This window comes from Chrysemys picta, chromosome 14 (assembly GCF_011386835.1).
Source record: "Chrysemys picta bellii isolate R12L10 chromosome 14, ASM1138683v2, whole genome shotgun sequence".
NCBI classification, from domain to species: domain Eukaryota; kingdom Metazoa; phylum Chordata; order Testudines; family Emydidae; genus Chrysemys; species Chrysemys picta.
This window is the reverse complement of record NC_088804.1, coordinates 2,558,963-2,578,693: the sequence shown is the minus strand read 5'-3', so window position 1 is coordinate 2,578,693 and position 19,731 is coordinate 2,558,963. Positions and strand designations below refer to the sequence as shown.

At 66.7% G+C, this 19,731-nt stretch overlaps 1 protein-coding gene across 11 annotated transcripts in view; it reads left to right on the top strand.

The window, feature by feature from the left end:
* RIPOR1 (RHO family interacting cell polarization regulator 1) overlaps positions 1-19,385 on the top strand; it is a 113,807-nt gene extending 94,422 nt beyond the window's left edge. For 5 of the 11 annotated variants that reach the window (XM_065567793.1, XM_065567794.1, XM_065567790.1 and 2 more), the window contains 17 exons: positions 748-801; positions 1,079-1,231; positions 1,322-1,385; positions 3,185-3,228; positions 3,495-3,620; positions 4,580-4,728; positions 5,500-5,629; positions 8,407-9,276; positions 9,715-9,854; positions 13,728-13,902; positions 14,218-14,353; positions 14,582-14,743; positions 15,066-15,224; positions 16,222-16,418; positions 16,562-16,645; positions 17,224-17,467; positions 18,476-19,385. In XM_065567793.1, the coding sequence (XP_065423865.1) occupies positions 748-801; positions 1,079-1,231; positions 1,322-1,385; positions 3,185-3,228; positions 3,495-3,620; positions 4,580-4,728; positions 5,500-5,629; positions 8,407-9,276; positions 9,715-9,854; positions 13,728-13,902; positions 14,218-14,353; positions 14,582-14,743; positions 15,066-15,224; positions 16,222-16,418; positions 16,562-16,645; positions 17,224-17,467; positions 18,476-18,573 (2,985 nt within the window). In that variant the 3' untranslated portion in view covers positions 18,574-19,385. Of the gene's footprint in view, positions 1-747; positions 802-1,078; positions 1,232-1,321; positions 1,386-3,184; positions 3,229-3,494; positions 3,621-4,579; positions 4,729-5,499; positions 5,630-8,406; positions 9,277-9,714; positions 9,855-13,727; positions 13,903-14,217; positions 14,354-14,581; positions 14,744-15,065; positions 15,225-16,221; positions 16,419-16,561; positions 16,646-17,223; positions 17,468-17,844; positions 17,909-18,475 lie in introns of all 11 variants that reach the window. The other 6 variants (XM_065567797.1, XM_065567791.1, XM_065567798.1 and 3 more) reach the window with 5 other exon arrangements.
* The last annotated feature ends 346 nt before the right edge of the window (positions 19,386-19,731 follow it).

Genomic DNA, 19,731 nt, shown 5'->3' with positions numbered 1-19,731 from the left:
CACCTCCCGCCTTGTATCCTGCCCCGTTGCACAAGAGCCGCGTTGGGAAATCCAGACACCAGCATCCAACGTGCGACTCACTGTGCTCTGCCCTGGACCAACCTGCTGGGGTGGGGGCTTTGGGGGAGCACACGGACAGAACCTCTGGGCTAACGGGCTTCAGACAGCCGGTGTGGTGGCCGAGGGGGGCCGGCACGGGTGGGGTTCTGCTTGGGTTTGTGCCCTGGTCACTCAGGGCCTGTCTGTCCCACGTCTCTTAGAAGCCTCCGTGGGTGGCTGGAGAGCTAGCTGGGTCACGGCCCCACCAGCGCCCCGAGTCGCTCGGAAGGCTGCGGAGCCACATGGTTTTGTAGGGAGTTAGTGGCTGGCTCGCAGCCCAGGCCTGAAGCACGTGTGGGAGAAAGGCGCTCTCGATTACCACCTGGGCAGCCTGGGGCCGAGCGCTGGGCCTCCATGGGGATCCCAGCCCTAGCGGGGAGGCAGCTCAGCTTTCCCGTCCTGCCCTACCCCGTGCCCCCGGACGCAGCAGCGGGGAAGCCCGTGTTGGGCCTGTGTGGCCTGGAGCCGCCCCTTGCAGCCTGGCCCCGTGCTGGGACTTTGTGGCCTGGAGCCGCCCCTTGCAGCCTGGCCCCGTGCTGGGCCTGTGCGGCCTGGCCCCATGATGGGCCTGTGTGGCCTGGAGCCGCCCCTTGCGGCCTGGCCCCGTGCTGACTGCATCTGACCCACTCTCCTCCTGCTCGGTTCCAGCAAGTCAAGTCGATCGAGCGGTTCCTGCGCAGGCTGGAGTTCCATGCCAGCAAGGTAAGGGCGACCTGCCTGGGGGGGGTGGGGGGTGCCCCTCACGGCTCTTATAGGCATGTGGGGGGCATGTTTCTCCCTCTACATACTTCAGTGCTTCTCAAAGCTGCCCCAGGCTCCCCTCCCCCCACTGCTGCCCCGGGCTCCCCTCCCACTACTGCTGCCCCAGTTTCCCCCACACTGCATCTGGAGGCGCGGAGGTGGAAATGAGGGGAGTGGGGAAGGGCCCCCCGAGCGCTGCACTCAGCCCCTCACCGTGGCGCTGCGGCTCTCGTTGCAGATCGACGAGCTCTACGAGTCGTACTGCATCCAGCGGCGGCTCCGCGATGGGGCCCACAACATGGTCAAGGCCTACACCGCCGGCTCCCCGGGCAGCCGCGAGGCACGGGACAGCCTGGCCGAGGCCAGCAAGGGCTACAAAGAGTACACCGAGGTAGGGGGGCCGGGCGGGGCGCGGGGGGGGCCGAGTGGGGAGGGGCTGGAGCCTGTGGCTAACGGATGCTCTCGTCCCTCCTGTCCCCAGAACATGTGTCTGCTGGAGAGCGAGCTGGAAAGCCAGCTGGGGGAGTTCCACGTCAAGATGAAAGGTACCTGCCCCCTCCAGTGCCCCCTGCTCCCCCTTCCCGCTCCCCCCCACACTCTTCTCCCTTTCCTGCTCCCCCCCACACTCTTCTCCCTTTCCTGCTCCCCCCCACACCCTGCTCCCCTTCCCGCTCCCCCCCACACCCTGCTCCCCTTCCCACTCCCCCCCACACCCTGCTCCCCCTCCCACAACCCCTTCCCACTCCCCCCCACACCCTGCTCCCCCTCCCACAACCCCTTCCCGCTCCCCCCCACACCCTGCTCCCTCTTCCCGCTCCCCCCCACTCCGCCTCCCACACCCTGCTCCCCTTCCTGCTCCCCCTCCCAGACCTCCTTCCCATTCCCCCCACACACACCCTGCTCACCCACACACACCCCTCCCTGCTCCCCGTGCCCTGCTCCCCCTCCCACACTAAAATCATGAGTGATGTGGAGAAAGTAAATAAGTTAAAAAGTGAATAAGGAAAAGTTATTTATTTGTTTCCATAATACAAGAACTAGGGGGCACCAAATGAAATTAATAGGCAGCAGGTTTAAAACAAATAAAAGGAAGTTCTTCTTCACACAGCGCACAGTCAACCTGTGGAACTCCTTGCCTGAGGAGGTTGTGAAGGCTAGGACTATAACGGGGTTTAAAAGAGAACTAGATAAATTCATGGAGGTTAAGTCCATTAATGGCTATTAGCCAACATGGGTAAGGAATGGTGTCCCTAGTCTCTGTTTGTCAGAGGGTGGAGATGGACGGCAGGAGAGAGATCACTTGATCATTACCTGTTAGGTTCACTCCCTCTGGGGCACCTGGCATTGGCCACTGTCGGTAGACAGGATACTGGGCTGGATGGACCTTTGGTCTGACCCAGTCTGGCCATTCTTATGTTCACCCCACTCCCCCCCTTCCCGCTCCCCCTCTCCCACCCCACTCCCCCCTTCCCGCTCCCCACTTCCCACTCCCCCTTCTAGCTCCCTCCCACACCCTGCTCCCCCAAACCCACACCCCCCAACCCGCACCCCCAACACCGCTCCCCCCCCACACCCTGCTTCCCCTTTCTGCTCCCGTTCCCCCACTCCCCCCCACCCTGCTCCCCCAACACTGCTCCCCCTTCCCACTCCCCGTGCCCTGCTCCCCCTTTCCGCTCCCCCCACCCTGCTCCCCCTCCTACACCCCCTTCCTGCTCCCCGTGCCCTGCTCCCCCCCGCTTCCTGTTCCTGCTCCCCCCAATGCCGCTCCCCCTCACACCCTGCTCCCCCTTACCGCTCCCCCCTCACACCCCGGTCCCCCAACCCCGCTCCCCCTTCCCGTGCCCACACCTTGATCCCCCCAGTGCCGCTACCCGTCCCACACCCCCTCCCACAACCGCACTCCCCTCTACCCCCACCTTGCTCCGCCTTCCAGACCCTGCTCCCCCTTCCCGCTCCCCCCACCCTGCTCCCGCCAACGCTGCTCCTCCCTCCCCCAACACAGCTCCCCCTTTCTCACCCGCTCCCCCCACCCTGCCCTCCCCATACCCCGCTCCTTCCTATGCCCCACTCCCCTTAGCCCCCTGCTCCCCCCCCCCACTCCTCCCTCACACCCCGCTCCCTTTGCCCCGTTCCTGCCCAGGCCTGCCCTGCACATGGGACTCCGCACCAAGCCCAGGGCAGGGGGTGAACCCTGGGCCCTTGATCCCCCTCTAGCCGCGCGGCTTAGCAGAGGGGCTTCTCTTCGGGGCAGGGTGGGGCCTTGCTCGCTTGCCAGCCGCGGGGGCCAGGGCCAGGGCCAGGGGAGTCGGCTGGTTCTAAGCTTCCCCTCCCGCTTCTCTTGCAGGACTGGCCGGGTTTGCCAGGCTCTGTGCTGGGGACCAGTATGAGGTATGTGGGGAAAGCAGCTGCAGGCGTCAGCGAGCGGGGGCATGGGATGGGATCGCTGGCAGAACCAGCCACTGAAATTCTCCTGGGGGGCAGAGGGGAACCCCAGGCAGCTCCCCTCTCCCTAGAGGACAGAGCGAACAGGCCGCCGAGTCCCGCCCTGCTGCAGGGAGACGCGTGGGGATTGGGGATTGGCTCGGAGTGGCTGGCGTGGCTGTGTCCTGGCTGACCCCCGCCTGGCACCGACCCCGCACTCTTCTCACCCTCAGATCTTCATGAAGTACGGGCGCCAGCGCTGGAAGCTGAAGGGGCGCATCGAGGGGAATGGGAAGCAGGTGTGGGACAGCGAGGAGATGGTCTTCCTGCCCCTCATCACCGAGTTCCTCTCCATCAAGGTACAGGGGATCCTGGCCGCCCCCGCAGAGTGGCCAGGCCTGGGGCCCTGTGCCGACCCTCCCTGAGCACAGCAGGGCCAGGAGCTAGGCGGGCTGCAGCCCCATCCTGATCCGCTCCACAGGCAGGAAGAACTCAAGTAACCGACCCCGTGCCCAGGGGTGTCCTGCCGCCGCGGCCCCAGCTCCGTCCCTCGCTAGGCTCCGAGCCAGCTGTTGCCAGGCCGTTGGCTCTGGCTGATGCAGCTTGTGGGGGAAGGTCGCTACTGCTCACTTCCTTTCCCAGGGCAGCGACGGGTTAACCTCGGGGGATGGCTGAGCAGCCGAGCGCACTGTCCCCCAAACCGGGCAACCCCCCGCCCTGTGCCGGGGCCCGTCTGTGATCGTGGGCCAGGGCCTGCGGCTCTGCATGGGGCCCTCGGGGCATGGGCAGAACAGCTGCCAGCAGCATCCAATGCTCCCGGTACCTGCTGGCTCCCAGCCTGGGATCCTGCCATGCAGCGCCCGGCCTGTGGCAGAGCTGGTGAGCTGCTGGCTCGTGACACTGGCCCCACCACGGGCAGTGCACGGGGCTCTGCCAGAGCCGGAGGTGGCAGGTTCGAGTCCCCTGACACGCTGTGCTGTGTGGAGGCATGCGGCCGCTCATGCTGAGAGACCCAGCAGAGCGGTTTGGGGCCCCATTGCACACCAGGGTGCTCTGCTCTCACTCGGCCCCGCCCCAGAGAGAGTGTGGGTCAGACCTCTCCCCAGGCCAGCACAGGCGGCCTAGATCCCAGGGGTCAGGGATGGGACAAAGAGCAGAGTCCGGAACTTCCAGCGACTGACCGTAAACATCGGGTGAAACCCAGGAGGTCCAGGCTCTGCAGTGCCCATGGTGGGCGCCCTGCAGCCCCAGCTCACAGGCGGCTGCCCATGCCCCCTCTCACGGGCGCTGGCCTCAGCTCCCCCCTCTCCCCTGCCAGGTGACGGAGCTCAAGAGTCTGGCCAACCACGTGGTGGTGGGCAACGTCTCGTGCGAAACCAAGGACCTGTTTGCGGCGCTGCCGCAGGTGGTAGCTGTCGACATCAACGACCTGGGCACCATCAAGCTCAGCCTGGAGGTGAACTGGAAGTGAGTGGCCTAGGGGAGCGCGGCCGGGAGGGGTAGCTGGGCTAGTGTGGCCCTGTTTGCCCTGGGGCTTGTCGGCCCTGCTGGGGGCAGCCTGCCCAGCCCGGTGCTGGGTGCCGGTGGCTGTCTCCGAAGGATGCTGGGGCCTGGTCTGTGATCTCGCTCTCCCGATGGCACTGCCCAGGGGTGGGGTCCTGGATCCAGATTGGGCAGGCAGGCCCCCACCTGGGCAGTTGGCCCATGGCCCCTCTGGCAGGTCGTGGTTCCATCGGCAACCCCGGGGGCTCATGGCAGCTGCACCCCTCCTGTGCTCTCCAGCATTGTGGCTAACGCTTCAGGGTGTGGGCAGCCTGCCCAGCCTCCCTCCCTCCCTCTGTGCCCTCTCCCGGGCTTCCCGCCCGCTCCCCTTCCCTGCTTGCTGTCGCTTTCCGCAGCTCGGTGCCCACGCCAGGGTCAGAGCTCAGCGCTGCTACCAGCCCTGCCTCTCCCTCGTGCTGCCCCTGCCCCATGGCACAGGGCACCAGCCCTGCCTCTCCCTCGTGCTGCCCCTGCCCCATGGCACAGGGCACCAGCCCTGCCTCTCCCTCGTGCTGCCCCATGGCACAGGGCACCAGCCCTGCCTCTCCCTCGTGCTGCCCCTGCCCCATGGCACAGGGCACCAGCCCTGTGCGTGGCAGGAGGCTTGGGAGCCCAGCTCCAGTCCTGAGCCCAGCGGCCTCCCGCCTGCAGTGCTAGAGCCCCCCGCTCCTCTCACCTCTGTGCTCTCGCCCCCAGCCCCTTCGACAAGGACGATCAGCCCTCAGCTGCCAGCACGGTCAACAAAGCATCCACTGTCAACAAGCGATTCTCCACCTACAACCAGAGCCCGCCTGATACGCCCTCCCTGCGGGAGCAGGCCTTCTATGTGAGTGCGCCTGGCCCCGGGACGGGGCGTGCCCTGCGCGGGAGCTGGGGACCGAGAGCACTCTGGGAGGGGCCCCTGCCTTCTCTGAGCCACCAGCAGGGTCCCGCTGGGCCTGTGTGCTCCCAGCGCCGTGGTGTGTCCGTGTGGGAGCGCAGGGCTCCCCGGTGCTCTGCGTGGGTCGCCTGTGACCCAGGCCCGGGGCAGCTCCAAGGGGACATGGCCCTCTGGGCTGCTGCTTCATGGATTGCAGATGTCCTGCTAGGGCCCCTCCCCCCCCCCCCCCCCCCCCCATGCCAGAGCCGCTGCGCCCTGAGGATGGCAGATGGAGTAGCCAGGCAGCCCCAGCAGCTGGCTGATGCCCCCGAGATCCCTCCCCCCTGCTGACAGCTCCCTCTTCTCTCTGCCCAAAAGCCCGGAGTGGGCGGCCTCCGAGAAACCCGGGGGGGCCTTGCTGGACATCGTCCGTGAGACGCTGCTTGAGAAGCTGTCTCGGAGCTGCTCCTGCAGCGAGGGCTCCTCGGTCCCGCTCGGGAGATGCCCGCAGCGGGGCCGTGTAAGTTCGCTGGCTGGGGCCAGCCTGTAGCTTAGCCTGGGTGGGCTAGTCACCCCAGATAGCACGACCTGCTCACTAGCCCATCCATAGGGCCTGGCTCTGGGAACCTGTCGGACAGGGATTCCCAGCCCCCGAACTGGTGTCTCTGAGCTGGCAGCCGCCTGTAGGCTCCAGGCTGGGCAGGGATCCGAGTGTGAGGGGAAGCCCCGTTCCCCAGAGGCCTGTTCAGGCCCATGCCAGCCTCTCCCTGCATGGACAAGCCTTTACTCTGAGGCTGCCCCGGCTGCCCCATGCCAAAGGTGGTGCTGTAGCTGCTTGCCATAGCTATAGACCCTGCCCCCTTGCCCTTTCCAGCCCAGTCCGTGCCCACAGTGAGACGCACCTCCAGCTCCACTGTTCCTTGCCCCATCCCGTACTGCTCATGCCAGCCCGGCCAACGGGACCCGTTGCTCACACCTGGGGTGGCTCTGGGGCTGCCCGCTGTGGGGTTAGGGGCTGGAGGAAGGGCACAGAGCAGGGGCTGGCAGCCAGGACTCCTGGGTTCTATCCCCGGCTCTGAGTGGGGTGGAGCAGTTACAGCAGGGAATACCCTGGAGGTGGACCCAGCCCTGCTTTGATGGGACATCCCCTTCCCAACATCCCCCTCGCCCTCTGAAGCTGGGCCCTGTGCCGGGGGAATGTGGGCACTCACACGGCATGGGGAGGTGCGCGGAGTATGTGTGTGTCTGCACAAGGCTTTCATGTCCCGTTGTGGCTGTGGGGCAGCTCCGGGGGGTGGGGGAGTGGGGCTGGTGCAGGCTGGGCACCAGAGTACGCACTGTGCTGACGAGCCCGGCTCACAGCGTGGTGCTGAAATGCCTGGGGCTGTGTTGGCCAGCCCCTTCCTCCCAGGCAGTCTGTCAGGGCCCAGCCGACGTGACGGGGACCCTGGCCCGCGGATGGGACCCTGCCAGTGGGATGCTCCCCGCACCGGGGAGGGTTTGGTTTGGTTTGGTCCCAAGCCTGAAGGGGGCTGAGCTCTTGGCTCCCGCAGCCCTGCCCAGTGGGGAGCTGGCTGGGATACTGGGGGTGACATGGAGTTAGGCTGGGCTGGTATCCTCACCGTGACTGCCCTGTCCCCAGGGAGCTGGCAGACCCTGGGACTCAGCAGGTTGGGGGCGGACGGGGGGATAGGGGAGCTGCTGAAGGGGAAGTGGGAGGCTGCTGGGACCCAAGTGAGCCAGTGTGAAACCCTGGCAGTGGTGGAGGGCGGGGGGCTGGAGAAAGCTGTGAGGGGAGGGTGGGGCCAGGGCTGGGTGGGGAGTTGGCAGGGTGGGTGGGTGGGGCTGCTGGCTGTGAGGGGAGGGCGTGGCCAGGGGCAGGGTGGGTGGGGCTGCTGGCTGTGAGGGGAGGGCGTGGCCAGGGGCAGGGTGGGTGGGGCTGCTGGCTGTGAGGGGAGGGCGTGGCCAGGGGCAGGGTGGGTGGGGCTGCTGGCTGTGAGGGGAGGGCGTGGCCAGGGGCAGGGTGGGTGGGGCTGCTGGCTGTGAGGGGAGGGCGTGGCCAGGGGCTGGGTGGGTGTGGCTGCTGGCTGTGAGGGGAGGGTGGGTCCAGGGGCTGGGTGGGTGGGGCTGCTGGCTGTGAGGGCTGGGTGGGGAGTTGGCAGGGTGGGTGGGTGTGGCTGCTGGCTGTGAGGGGAGGGCGTGGCCAGGGCTGGGTGGGGAGTTGGCAGGGTGGGTGGGTGTGGCTGCTGGCTGTGAGGGGAGGGCGTGGCCAGGGCTGGGTGGGTGGGGCTGCTGGCTGTGAGGGGAGGGTGTGGCCAGGGCTGGGTGGGGAGTTGGCAGGGTGGGTGGGTGTGGCTGCTGGCTGTGAGGGGAGGGCGTGGCCAGGGCTGGGTGGGTGGGGCTGCTGGCTGTGAGGGGAGGGTGGGTCCAGGGGCTGGGTGGGTGGGGCTGCTGGCTGTGAGGGGAGGGCGTGGCCAGGGGCTGGGTGGGTGTGGCTGCTGGCTGTGAGGGGAGGGTGGGTCCAGGGGCTGGGTGGGTGGGGCTGCTGGCTGTGAGGGCTGGGTGGGGAGTTGGCAGGGTGGGTGGGTGGGGCTGCTGGCTGTGAGGGGAGGGTGGGGCCAGGTCTTGCTGGGGGCATTGGCAGGGTGGGTGGGAGTGGCTGGCGGCTGCGGGGGTGATCGCTGGCAGCGGGGCGCAGCGTGGCCGGCGGCGAGGGGCCGTGCTGACGTGCCATCTCTCTCTAGAACATGCTGCGGCGGCAGGAGGAGCTGGAGAACGGCACGGCCTGGTCCATCTCCTCGGAGTCGTCGGATGATTCCTCCAGCCCCCAGCTGTCGGGCAGCGCCCGCCACGTCTCCCACAAGCCCATCGTACAGCCCGAGGTGCAGGCCTCCGCCCCTGCCATAGAGATCGCCTTCTCCCAGCAAGAGGAGGCGGGCGCTGCAGCCGAGCCCCCCAGCCGGCAGGAGGAGCCAGGGGGCGCGAGGAAGGAGGTGGTGGTCAATGGGCACGTGCCCTACTCCCGGACTCTGAGCCACATCAGCGAGAGCAGCCTGGACGCGGCAGTGGATTGCAGGGAGGGCCCCAGCGCCCATGGTGGGGAGCCTTCGCCAGACCCCCAGGACCCCAGCACCGGGGACCTGCCTCCCCTGGAAACGGACGCCCTCCCCGAGGCCTCGAACTCGCCGGTGCCCTGGGCAGGGCCGGACAAGGGCCCGGAGGCTGAGCTCTGTGGGGCCATGTCTCAGGCCGAGGCCTGTGAGCCTGTGGTGGGGCGGTCTGAGGCCGCTGTGTGCCAAGCTCTGGGGCCGCAGGGGCATGAGGTCTCCCCGGGCCGGCCAGTGGTGCTGCAGCCAGTCTCAGAGGAGAAGGGGAGGCCGGCCCCTGCCTCGCTCCCGCCCCCCAGCCCAGCAGAGGTGCCAAGGCCCAAGCCTGTGGACTGCGGCCTGGAGGAGGCCATTGGCTCGCTGTGCTCGGCCCTGGACGACTACCGGGGGCAGTTTCCCGAGCTGCAGCCGCTGGAGCGGGAGCTGAAACGCCTAGAGGAGATCCTCATGGTAAGGGGGCAGCGGTGGGGCCTCGAGGATGGTGCCAGCCCTACGGCAGCCATGCGGGTAGGTGCCCAGCTCCTCCCCTTCCCACGTAGGGCAGTGAATGTCCTTGGGCTGGGGATGCTGGTTCATGGGCTCTGTTGTCATGGTCCCCCTGCCCTGTGCCCCTTGTGCCGGTCAGATGGGGGGTGGAAGGGGTTACATCGTGGAGAGCGGGGTTTGGGGAGCAGGGCCCAGCAACCGTGGCCGGGTCCCAGGGCAGCTGGGGCAGAGACTGGGGTGACGGGCAGCTGATGCGGCTTGGTAGGGACTGTGGCGTCTAGAACCAGCTGTCCCTGCTGCAGCGTGCCCACAGCCCGTCTTCCCGCCGTGCGTGGTGGAGTAGCCCAGGCCCGAGGGCCACGGGATGGGTCCCAGCTGGTACAAATGCCGGGCAGCAGCAGCTGGCCAGTGGCCCGGGGACACAGCCTGCCCAGCCCCCTCTCCTTACTGTCCCCACAGCACAAGCAGGGCATCTTCCTGAGCCGCGCCTCCAGCATCAGCCTGACGGTGGAGCACGCCCTGGAGAGCTTCAGCTTCCTCAACACCTCGGACATGGACGACTCAGAGGGCTCGGAGGAGGAGGGCAGCCGGAGCGAGCGGTGAGCCGGATGGGGCCCCCCCCCGGGGCGCTGGCACTGGCTGCCCCAGTTGAGGAGGCCTAGGGCGGGGCAGCAGAACATCACTGTGGATGGGTTCTGGTCCCAGGCGCTGACCCAGGGTGCCTGGCCTGGCCTGGCCACTTCCCTGCATGGGGTGACCCAGGCCCCCCCAGTAGGAGCTGGGCCACGTGCAGAGCTGGTCGTTGAGCTCAGGGAGTCAGACCGAGGGGCCAGGTTCGATCCCCGTTGCCCCCGTCCCGGAGTTTTGCTGTGGCTGCCGTCCCCTTCCATGTGCCCGGGAAGCCCAGAGCCTGCTGGCTATCGCCCACTGGTGGCCAGGCCTGGCTCTCAGCGGCAACTCCCAGGGCACGTGGAGCAGGTCATGCCCACCTTGCCTCCTCCGGCCAGCGGCACGCCAGTACTGCGGCGGTGCGGGGAGCCTCGGCATTGCCACCAGGAGCGCTGCCGAGCCAGTGCGGGCCCCCTAGTCCCAGCCAGCCATGCTTTGGGCAGGCTGTGCTGCAGCAGCGCCACCTAGTGGTCAGGGTCCTGGAGTGCGGTTCGTATTCACTGCCTCCTCCTCCCCCCGCAGCTTTCTAGAGCTGGGGTGCAGAGGGGAGCCTGTGGCCCAGCTGCTGTCCCCTTCGAGACGTGGGGGGCTGACATCTTGAGGGAAGCAGAAATGGGTCCCAAACCCATCCAACTCCTTGTCCACTCTAAACCACAGGGATCTAGAGATCAGACTAGCAACGGCCCCTGGCCCCAGGCTCTCTCCCACTCTGGGCGCTGCCGCACAACACGCTCCTTGGAGGCCTGGGGGACTGTTAGAAAAGGGTGTGAACCCCAGGACTCCTGGGTTCGGTGCTCGCAGCGCGGCAGCGGGTGCTGGGGGTTAGGGCAGAGGCCCAGGACTCCTGGGTTCCGTGCTCGCAGGGCGGCAGCAGGTGCTGGGGGTGAGGGCAGAGGCCCAGGACTCCTGGGTTCGGTGCTCGCAGGGCGGCAGCGGGTGCTGGGGGTTAGGGCAGAGGCCCAGGACTCCTGGGTTCGGTGCTCGCAGCGCGGCAGCGGGAGCTGGGGGTGAGGGCAGAGGCCCAGGACTCCTGGGTTCGGTGCTCGCAGGGCGGCAGCGGGTGCTGGGGGTTAGGGCAGAGGCCCAGGACTCCTGGGTTCGGTGCTTGCAGGGCGGCAGCGGGTGCTGGGGGTTAGGGCAGAGGCCCAGGACTCCTGGGTTCGGTGCTCGCAGCGCGGCAGCGGGAGCTGGGGGTTAGGGCAGAGGCCCAGGACTCCTGGGTTCGGTGCTCGCAGGGCGGCAGCGGGAGCTGGGGGTTAGGGCAGAGGCCCAGATCTCCTGGGTTCTGTGCTCGCAGGGCGGCAGCGGGAGCTGGGGGAGAGAGCAGAGGCCCAGATCTCCTGGGTTCTGTGCTCGCAGGGCGGCAGCGGGTGCTGGGGGTGAGGGCAGAGGCCCGGGACTCCTGGGTTCTGTGCTCTCAGGGCGGCAGCGGGAGCTGGGGGTGAGGGCAGAGGCCCGGGACTCCTGCGTTCGGTGCTCGCAGGGCGGCAGCGGGAGCTGGGGGTTAGGGCAGAGGCCCGGGACTCCTGGGTTCGGTGCTCGCAGGGCGGCAGCGGGTGCTGGGGGTGAGGGCAGAGGCCCGGGACTCCTGGGTTCGGTGCTCGCAAGGCGGCAGCGGGTGCTGGGGGTTAGGGCAGAGGCCCAGGACTCCTGGGTTCGGTTCTCGCAGGGCGGCAGCGGGTGCTGGGGGTGAGGGCAGAGGCCCAGGACTCCTGGGTTCGGTGCTCGCAAGGCGGCAGCGGGTGCTGGGGGTTAGGGCAGAGGCCCAGGACTCCTGGGTTCGGTGCTCGCAAGGCGGCAGCGGGTGCTGGGGGTTAGGGCAGAGGCCCAGGACTCCTGGGTTCGGTGCTCGCAGGGCGGCAGCGGGTGCTGGGGGTTAGGGCAGAGGCCCAGGACTCCTGGGTTCGGTTCTCGCAGGGCGGCAGCGGGTGCTGGGGGTGAGGGCAGAGGCCCAGGACTCCTGGGTTCGGTGCTCGCAAGGCGGCAGCGGGTGCTGGGGGTTAGGGCAGAGGCCCAGGACTCCTGGGTTCGGTGCTCGCAGGGCGGCAGCGGGTGCTGGGGGTTAGGGCAGAGGCCCAGGACTCCTGGGTTCGGTGCTCGCAGGGCGGCAGCAGGTGCTGGGGGTGAGGGCAGAGGCCCGGGACTCCTGGGTTCTGTGCTCTCAGGGCGGCAGCGGGAGCTGGGGGTTAGGGCAGAGGCCCAGGACGCCTGGGTTTGGTGCTCGCAGGGCGGCAGCGGGAGCTGGGGGTTAGGGCAGAGGCCCAGGACTCCTGGGTTCGGTGCTCGCAGGGCGGCAGCGGGTGCTGGGGGTTAGGGCAGAGGCCCAGGACTCCTGGGTTCGGTGCTCGCAGGGCGGCAGCGGGTGCTGGGGGTTAGGGCAGAGGCCCAGGACTCCTGGGTTCGGTGCTCGCAGGGCGGCAGCGGGTGCTGGGGGTTAGGGCAGAGGCCCAGGACTCCTGGGTTCGGTGCTCGCAGGGCGGCAGCGGGTGCTGGGGGTGAGGGCAGAGGCCCAGGACTCCTGGGTTCGGTGCTCGCAGGGCGGCAGCGGGTGCTGGGGGTTAGGGCAGAGGCCCAGGATTCCTGGGTTCGGTGCTCGCAGGGCGGCAGCGGGTGCTGGGGGTTAGGGCAGAGGCCCAGGACTCCTGGGTTCGGTGCTCACAGCGCGGCAGCGGGTGCTAGGGGTGAGAGCAGAGGCCCAGGACTCCTGGGTTAGGTGCTCGCAGGGTGGCAGCGGGTGCTGGGGGTTAGGGCAGAGGCCCAGGACTCCTGGGTTCTGTGCTCGCAGGGCGGCAGCGGGTGCTGGGGGTGAGGGCAGAGGCCCAGGACTCCTGGGTTCGGTGCTCGCAGGGCGGCAGCGGGTGCTAGGGGTGAGAGCAGAGGCCCAGGACTCCTGGGTTCGGTGCTCACAGCGCGGCAGCGGGTGCTGGGGGTGAGGGCAGAGGCCCAGGACTCCTGGGTTCGGTGCTCGCAGCGCGGCAGCGGGTGCTGGGGGTGAGGGCACAGGCCCAGGACTCCTGGGTTAGGTGCTCGCAGGGTGGCAGCGGGTGCTGGGGGTTAGGGCAGAGGCCCAGGACTCCTGGGTTCGGTGCTCGCAGGGTGGCAGCGGGTGCTGGGGGTGAGGGCAGAGGCCCAGGACTCCTGGGTTTGGTGCTCACAGCGCGGCAGCGGGTGCTGGGGGTGAGAGCAGAGGCCCAGGATTCCTGGGGTCTGTTCCTGGTTGTACTTTTGACTCACCGTGTGGTCTCTCTGTAATGTGGCTGGCGCTGCCCACCCCAGGGGACCGAAGGGCTCAGTCACTGGGGGCTGGGTGCACTGTGGGGGCCTCAGCTGCCCCTGGGGGCAGAACCCACTCTAGCAGGGTGAGAGCTTCCCGGGGCGCTTTCCACCCACATGCCCAGGGGCTGTCTCCAGGGGCTCCCACGATTGCTTCCCAGGTGTGACCCCAAGCACCCAGCCCCTGGAGCGCCCCACCTGCCCCTCCAGGCACAGAGGGGCCCGCTGCCCCACGGCTGTGCCTGCGCGTCACTGAGCGCTGGGGCCGTTGGGGGTGGGGATGAGTGTGCGTGTTGTCTGTGGGCTCGGCAGCAGCAGGGTGCTCATAGGGTAGGTCCTACGTAAACCAGGGCTCTTCTTTTCTTCCTTTGGTGCAAGTTCACCTGCAGCAGAACTGGAAGGATTTAACCCCCAGCCCTGGGAGCTGGAGGCTGTTCCTCGGGCAGGACAGCTGGCGCCTGTGGCTGAGGTGGGGGGGGGTTCCCTTGCTTTGTGGGTGTGTGTTTACGTGTCCCCCCCCGTTCCTGCAGGAGGGCTGGCGGGGCCCGTGCTGCGGGCGGGGCATTGGGAGGCTGCGAGGCGATGGCCGAGGACACCGGCACGTGCAGCGGCTCTGAGGGCAGCTCTGACCCCATGAGCACCGGCAGCGAGTTCCTGGACAGGGCTGTGGTGCTGCACCTCAGTAACTGCAATCGTCTGCTGCTGGTGAGTGTGCGGCATGGGAAGCCGTGTGGTGGGGGGCATCTGCTGGCACGTGGGGCTGCGGCCCTGCTGAGGGCTCCTGCAGAGTGGGGGGCCGGCGGGACGCCAGGCTGGCAACCTCTGACGTGCCTGGTGGGGTGGCACCAGCCAGCCCAAGCACAGACTCCCCCTTGGCCAACACCGAGGGACGCTGCGGGCTGGCACGAGCCGTGACAGCTGCTGCCCCCAGCTCTAAAGGCAGACGGGCATGCTGGGAGTGTGCAGGCACCCCCAGGCACTGATCCCGCCCCCAAGTGCTGACATGTCTGTGACTTGCAGAAATTGGGCACATTTGGGCCGCTGCGGTGCCGGGAGATGTACGCCCTGGACAAGCTGATGAGGGAAGCGCAGGTGCTGGAGATTGTCTGCCAGCTGACGGAGGAGAAATCGGGAGCAGCCAACACTGCAGCGGAAGGTAAAGGCCCTGGCACAGCGCCCATCCCAGGCCCACAGACAGGCACCACAGGGTACTGCCTGCCAGAGTGTGTGCTGGGGTCAGAGGGCGGGGCTCGCCACTGGGGTCTGTGCTGGGCTCCCTGACGCAGTCCCGGTGATGGCGAGCGAAGCCTGCCCCTATGCTGGCAGTGCCAGCAGCGTGCCCCGTGCTGGGTGCGGCTGGCCCTGACCGTGTCTCTGCCCACAGTGGTGCAGTTCTCCACCCGGAAGGAGGGGGTGCTGGCATTCTGGGACCGCTGCGTGGAGCAGCCCAATGTGTACACCTGCCCCGTGGAGCGGTTCCTGCGCACGCTCAGTGCCCAGTATGCAGCGCCCGTGGCTGAGCGGCAGTCGGGCCTGGCAGACTCAGGTGAGTGCAGTCTTGGGACACCCCGCACTGCCTGGATGGGCTGAGAGCTCTGGGCAATGGCTCAGCTCCAATTGGCCTTCTCTGGCTCCCCCGCCCAGGCACAGTGTGACTCTGAGAGCTGAGAAAAGAACCCAGGAGTCCTGCCTCCCAGTCTTCTGCTTTGGCTAGCCCGTCCCGCCCCTCCAGGAAATGCCAGTGGTGGCAAAGTACCAACCTGCTGGAGGGGGCTGTCTTGGTGCCAGCCCAGAAAGCCTTGGGGCATTGTGCCAGTGAGGTGCCCGGGCTGCCCCAGGGGTACTAACCTGGTGCCCTCTCCCTGCAGTGTGCGTGAAGCTTGTGGAGGTTGTGCTGGACCGGCGGCTGCCCAAGCGCCCTGGGAGCAGCCAGGGTGAGCAGCTCACCATCTTCCAGTACTGGAGCCACTTCGAGTCGCTCCCCGTGTCTACACTGGACGCCTACGTCATGGAGCTGGCTGAGGAAGGTAAGAGCCTGCAGTCCCCTCATAGCTCCAGCGCTAGCACAGGCGGGGCACTGGTGCGGTTCCTGTGCTCAAGGGGTGGGTGGTACCGGCGCTGGCACAGGTGGGGCACTGGTGCGGTTCCTGTGCTCAAGGGGTGGGTGGTACCGGCACTGGCACAGGCGGGGCACTGGTGCGGTTCCCGTGCTCGAGGGGTGGGTGGTACCGGCACTGGCACAGGCGGGGCGCTGGTGCGGTTCCCGTGCTCGAGGGGTGGATGGTACTGGCACAGGCGGGGCGCTGGTGCGGTTCCCGTGCTCGAGGGGTGGGTGGTACCGCCGCTGGCACAGGCGGGGCGCTGGTGCGGTTCCCGTGCTCGAGGGGTGGGTGGTACCGCCGCTGGCACAGGCGGGGCGCTGGTGCGGTTCCCGTGCTCGAGGGGTGGGTGGTACCGGCGCTGGCACAGGCGGGGCGCTGGTGCGGTTCCCGTGCTCGAGGGGTGGGTGGTACCGGCGCTGGCACAGGCGGGGCGCTGGTGCGGTTCCCGTGCTCGAGGGGTGGGTGGTACCGACGCTGGCACAGGCGGGGCGCTGGTGCGGTTCCCCTGTTCTGAGTCATTAGATGGCCCAGCATCCACTGTGCCAGTGCAGCAGACGGCACCAGACTGTCTCTAGCACCTGCCCGTGCCAGTTCGCTCGCAGGCCAAGGCTGCGCGCCGCGATGGCTTTGTGATCCCTGCCCAAGGTGCAGTGGGTCTGGGCTGAGCTGCTCCTGCATGTGTGCTCAGTGCTCTCCCCTAGCTCCTTCTCCTGCCTGCGGCTCACGCAGCGCGGCCGGGATACGGCCCCTCGAAAGCACACTCTTCCCTGGCAGGCCCAGCTCTCCCGACGGTGCGGGGCGCTCGCCTTCCCGTCCCGCTGGCAGGCGGGAGTGAAACCCCGGCCCCGCAGGGCACAAGTGGGGCTCAGGGCTGCCCCTAGCTGTGCTGCGGCTGTTCTCACCGCTCTCCCCACCCCCCCAGTGCTGCTGGCCCAGAACCTGAACTCGGACGACCAGGACGTGGTGCTGAAGGCGCTGAAGCGAGTGCCCGAGAGCCGGCTCAAGAAGGACGGGCTGAAGGCCATGAGCTTGCTGCTCATCGAGGGCAACAGTAAAGTCGTCAGTGCCGTGTCCGCCCAGCTGCGCAGCCTCGCCGAGAACCCCCGCTTCCGGGAACGGGTGAGCGCCCCAGGGCCCTCGCACCCCTGCCAGGCTGGGAATGGGGGTTGGGGGGGTACCAGCTGCTCTCAGAGGCTCTGCCCACGCCTAACGGCCCGGGGCAGCCTGCACAGCCCTGCGGTGCTGATCTCTGTGTCCCCCAGGCCCTGGTGTGGTACTTGGAGCAGCTGGAAGATGAAGAGGCGCAGACGCGAATCGCCAGCTGCGCTGCCCTGGGGTGTCTCAAGGTAAGTGCAGCCCCCGCGGCTCATCTGCATGGGGATCGGTGGCAATGAGCAGCTGCCAAGGCCGCGCCCCTCTCACCGCTGGGCCGTTGTGTCCATGGGGGATGACGTGGGGCCCAGGCTAGGGCAGCAGAGGGGAAATTGCCCAGATCCTCCCTGTGCCCTGCTGCCGGTGGGACCTCAGTGGCCTCCCCTCCTAGGCACAGTGGCGGCAGCATCCTGCCTGTGCTGGAGTCCGGAGAGCCAGGGCGGTGGCTGAGCTCATCCCGTGTAGGGGAGGGGAACCGGGGGAGGGAGTGGAGCCCCAGCGAGACTGGGATGGACCCAGGCAGCAGCAAGGAGGTGGCCTGTTCCCAGCCCGGAGAAGCCATGAGATGCGCCCGCACAGGGGAGGAGCCAGCAGGCAGCTCCACCCACCACTTCTGCTGGTCTCCTGGGCAGCACTAAGGGCAGAGGGGAGGGTGGGGGCAGGGGACATAGCCGGTCCAGAGCAGCCTATGGGGGACCCTGTCTTGGCCGACTGCCTGCAGGGGGAAAGCGTGGAGCTCTGGGACTGATCCCTGGGTCCCTCGCTCTGCCAGAACCGAGACAGGACCACAGAGACCTTGTTCCCACCCTCTACCTGTCTTCCTGGCCTCTGCCTGCCCATGCTGCCCTGCCTACAGTGCGCCCCGGGGTTGGGAGTGCAGGCAGGGCAAGGATGGGCTCAGCGCTGTGTCGGCCTCTCCCGGCAGGCCAAAGAAAGCATCGAGCAGCTGGTGTATCTGTGCCAAACGGACAAGGAGGACGTGCGGGAGGCGGCCAAGCAGAGCCTGATGCTATGCGGTGAGTGCCCTGCTGCACGCCCGGGGCCTGGAGCGGCTCCTCTAGGTGGCACCAAAGCCAGACTCTGCTTGCACCCCTGTTGGTACCGTCCCAGTGCCACAGAGCTAGATCCTAGAGCGAGGCTCCCCGGTCCTGTCCATGCTAGAGCCTGGCTGCAGAAGAGGGCACAGTGGACCAGCTGGATATGTGATAGGCCTTTGGTCCATGCCCCGCTCCACGAGCTCAGGCTTGCCACCTCGCCTGCTGCTGGCGCCATCCGTGGCCTGGCCGGGGCGAGAGCAGACGCAGGCCCCTAGCCCGGCAGCCTGGTCCCCTAGGTAATGTCAGCAGTGCTCTGAGAACGTGAAGTGTCATTATTATTTATTATCATTTATTAGATGGCACTGAGAGACCCATCTGATTGGCTAACTAGGCTTCCAGGTCGTGACAGCAGCTGCACAGGTCGGGACGTGTTGGCCAGATTCGTTCCCGCTCCCCCATTCCTGCTGCTTTGCTCACGAGTGTCTCTTGTTTTGGACCCTGTCGGCCATGTCCTTTTAACCTGTGTCTTTGCTGTGTGTGGACCCCAGTTCTGTGGCACGCCCCGAATGTGTCGGCATGTAGTGTACGGCCCTGCTGGTGTGTGCATGTGTGCTGCCCCCTAGTGGCTGCAGCCTGCACAGGCTCTGCCAGCTGAGGGCATTTTCCCCTTAGCAGAACTGTTTGAGGGCAGTGGTGCTGGAGCTGAGCACCTGGGTTCCATCTGCACCCCCACCTGGATTCTTTATTGTTACAATTCACATTGAATAGAAACGTCCTTAGAAGCCTGAAGCCAGCCGTGTGCATCAGCCCCGAGCTCGCAGTAAGCTGCAGGCCGAGCCGGGGGGAGCCAACCCTGCTCTCCTGACTGCCATACTGGGGCAGCTCACCTGGGCCAAGGCCTGAGTGGAGGGGACAGGGGGCTTAGAGGGGCCTGGGAAGGGAGCCTGCTGGGTGGCTGGGGTGACTGACCGTGGCTTGTGTTTGCAGGGGAAGATGGTAAATCGGCTCACCGGCGGCTGGAGGAGACTCTGAACAGCTTACCGAGGATCTTCGCACCAAGCAGCATGGCCAGCACAGCTTTCTGAGACACACTGGCACTAACACACGTGTGATCCCTTTGGGGTGAAGGCACCAAGGAGCTGCTGGAGGCTCTCTCAGCCTGGGCCCAGCTCCCATCCCTTGGGAACATGCAGCAGTATTAGTACCTCCCTGCCAGCCTGACACCCCCCCTCACTGCCTTACGGAGCACAGCTTTCCCTCCCCCGGCACTGTGCCAGAGGGGCTGTGGGCACACCACCGTGGAGAAGTGGGGCTTCGGACACTCCCCTCCCCTCCAACTTGCTTTTCTATTGCAACTTGCTAGGTGGGGCCAGAGCTTGTGCGCCCTGCTGGAGACTGGGCTGGCACGTGAAGTCTGCATTGGGACTCCTTCCAGTAGCTCGCAGGCTGCTCAGACCTCCCCAGATGGACGTGCACTTTGAGGCGATGTTGTTTCTTTCCGGGAGCTCCCTTTGCTGTGGGCACCGTCCTCCTTCAGCGCCTGGAGTCCCCGGGACTCAAATAAAACGAGACATAGATATTAATATATTCTGCTGGCGTATCTTCTTTTCAGCTCCAAGGGTCTCCTGCCTCCCCCTCCCACAGCCGAGCCTTCCCCTGGTGTTAGTCACTTTTAAAGCAGGGTGGGGGAGAGGAGCAACACAGAGAGGGGACAGATGGACAGAAGCTGCCACCTTTTTTGGTTTATTTTATTTTTTATTTACTGAGTTTTGCAGAAAAGCAAAAACAAAAAATACCTTTTCTATAAAGTCTCTATAAATCTATATATAATGTAATTACAGAGAATGGCTAATTTTGATTTTAAACCAGAAATAAAAATAAACCTTTAATGAGCAAAGGTGTCGCTTTGTGAGAGTTTTGCCTGGGGCAGAAGTAGAGGCTAGTGGTTAAAGCGATGGTCGGCAGCATGGGCTTGTGAGCAGAGCAGGGATTAGCTGTGTGGCCTAGGAAAGTTCCCCTTCTAAGATAGGGATGCCCGTCTTCCCTGAGATTAGCTTGTTAGAGCACTTTAGGATCCTCGCTCCTAGAAATGTGACGTGGCTGGTCCCTGCCCTGTTTGGGGATCCCGCTCAGCACCCTGCTGGCTGTGGGGCAGCTGGAGGAGAGATGCTTTGGACGGGGGTGGAGAGCAAGTGTATTTTTTCCACAATGCAGCGTGGTAGAAATGATCCAAGGAGTGAACA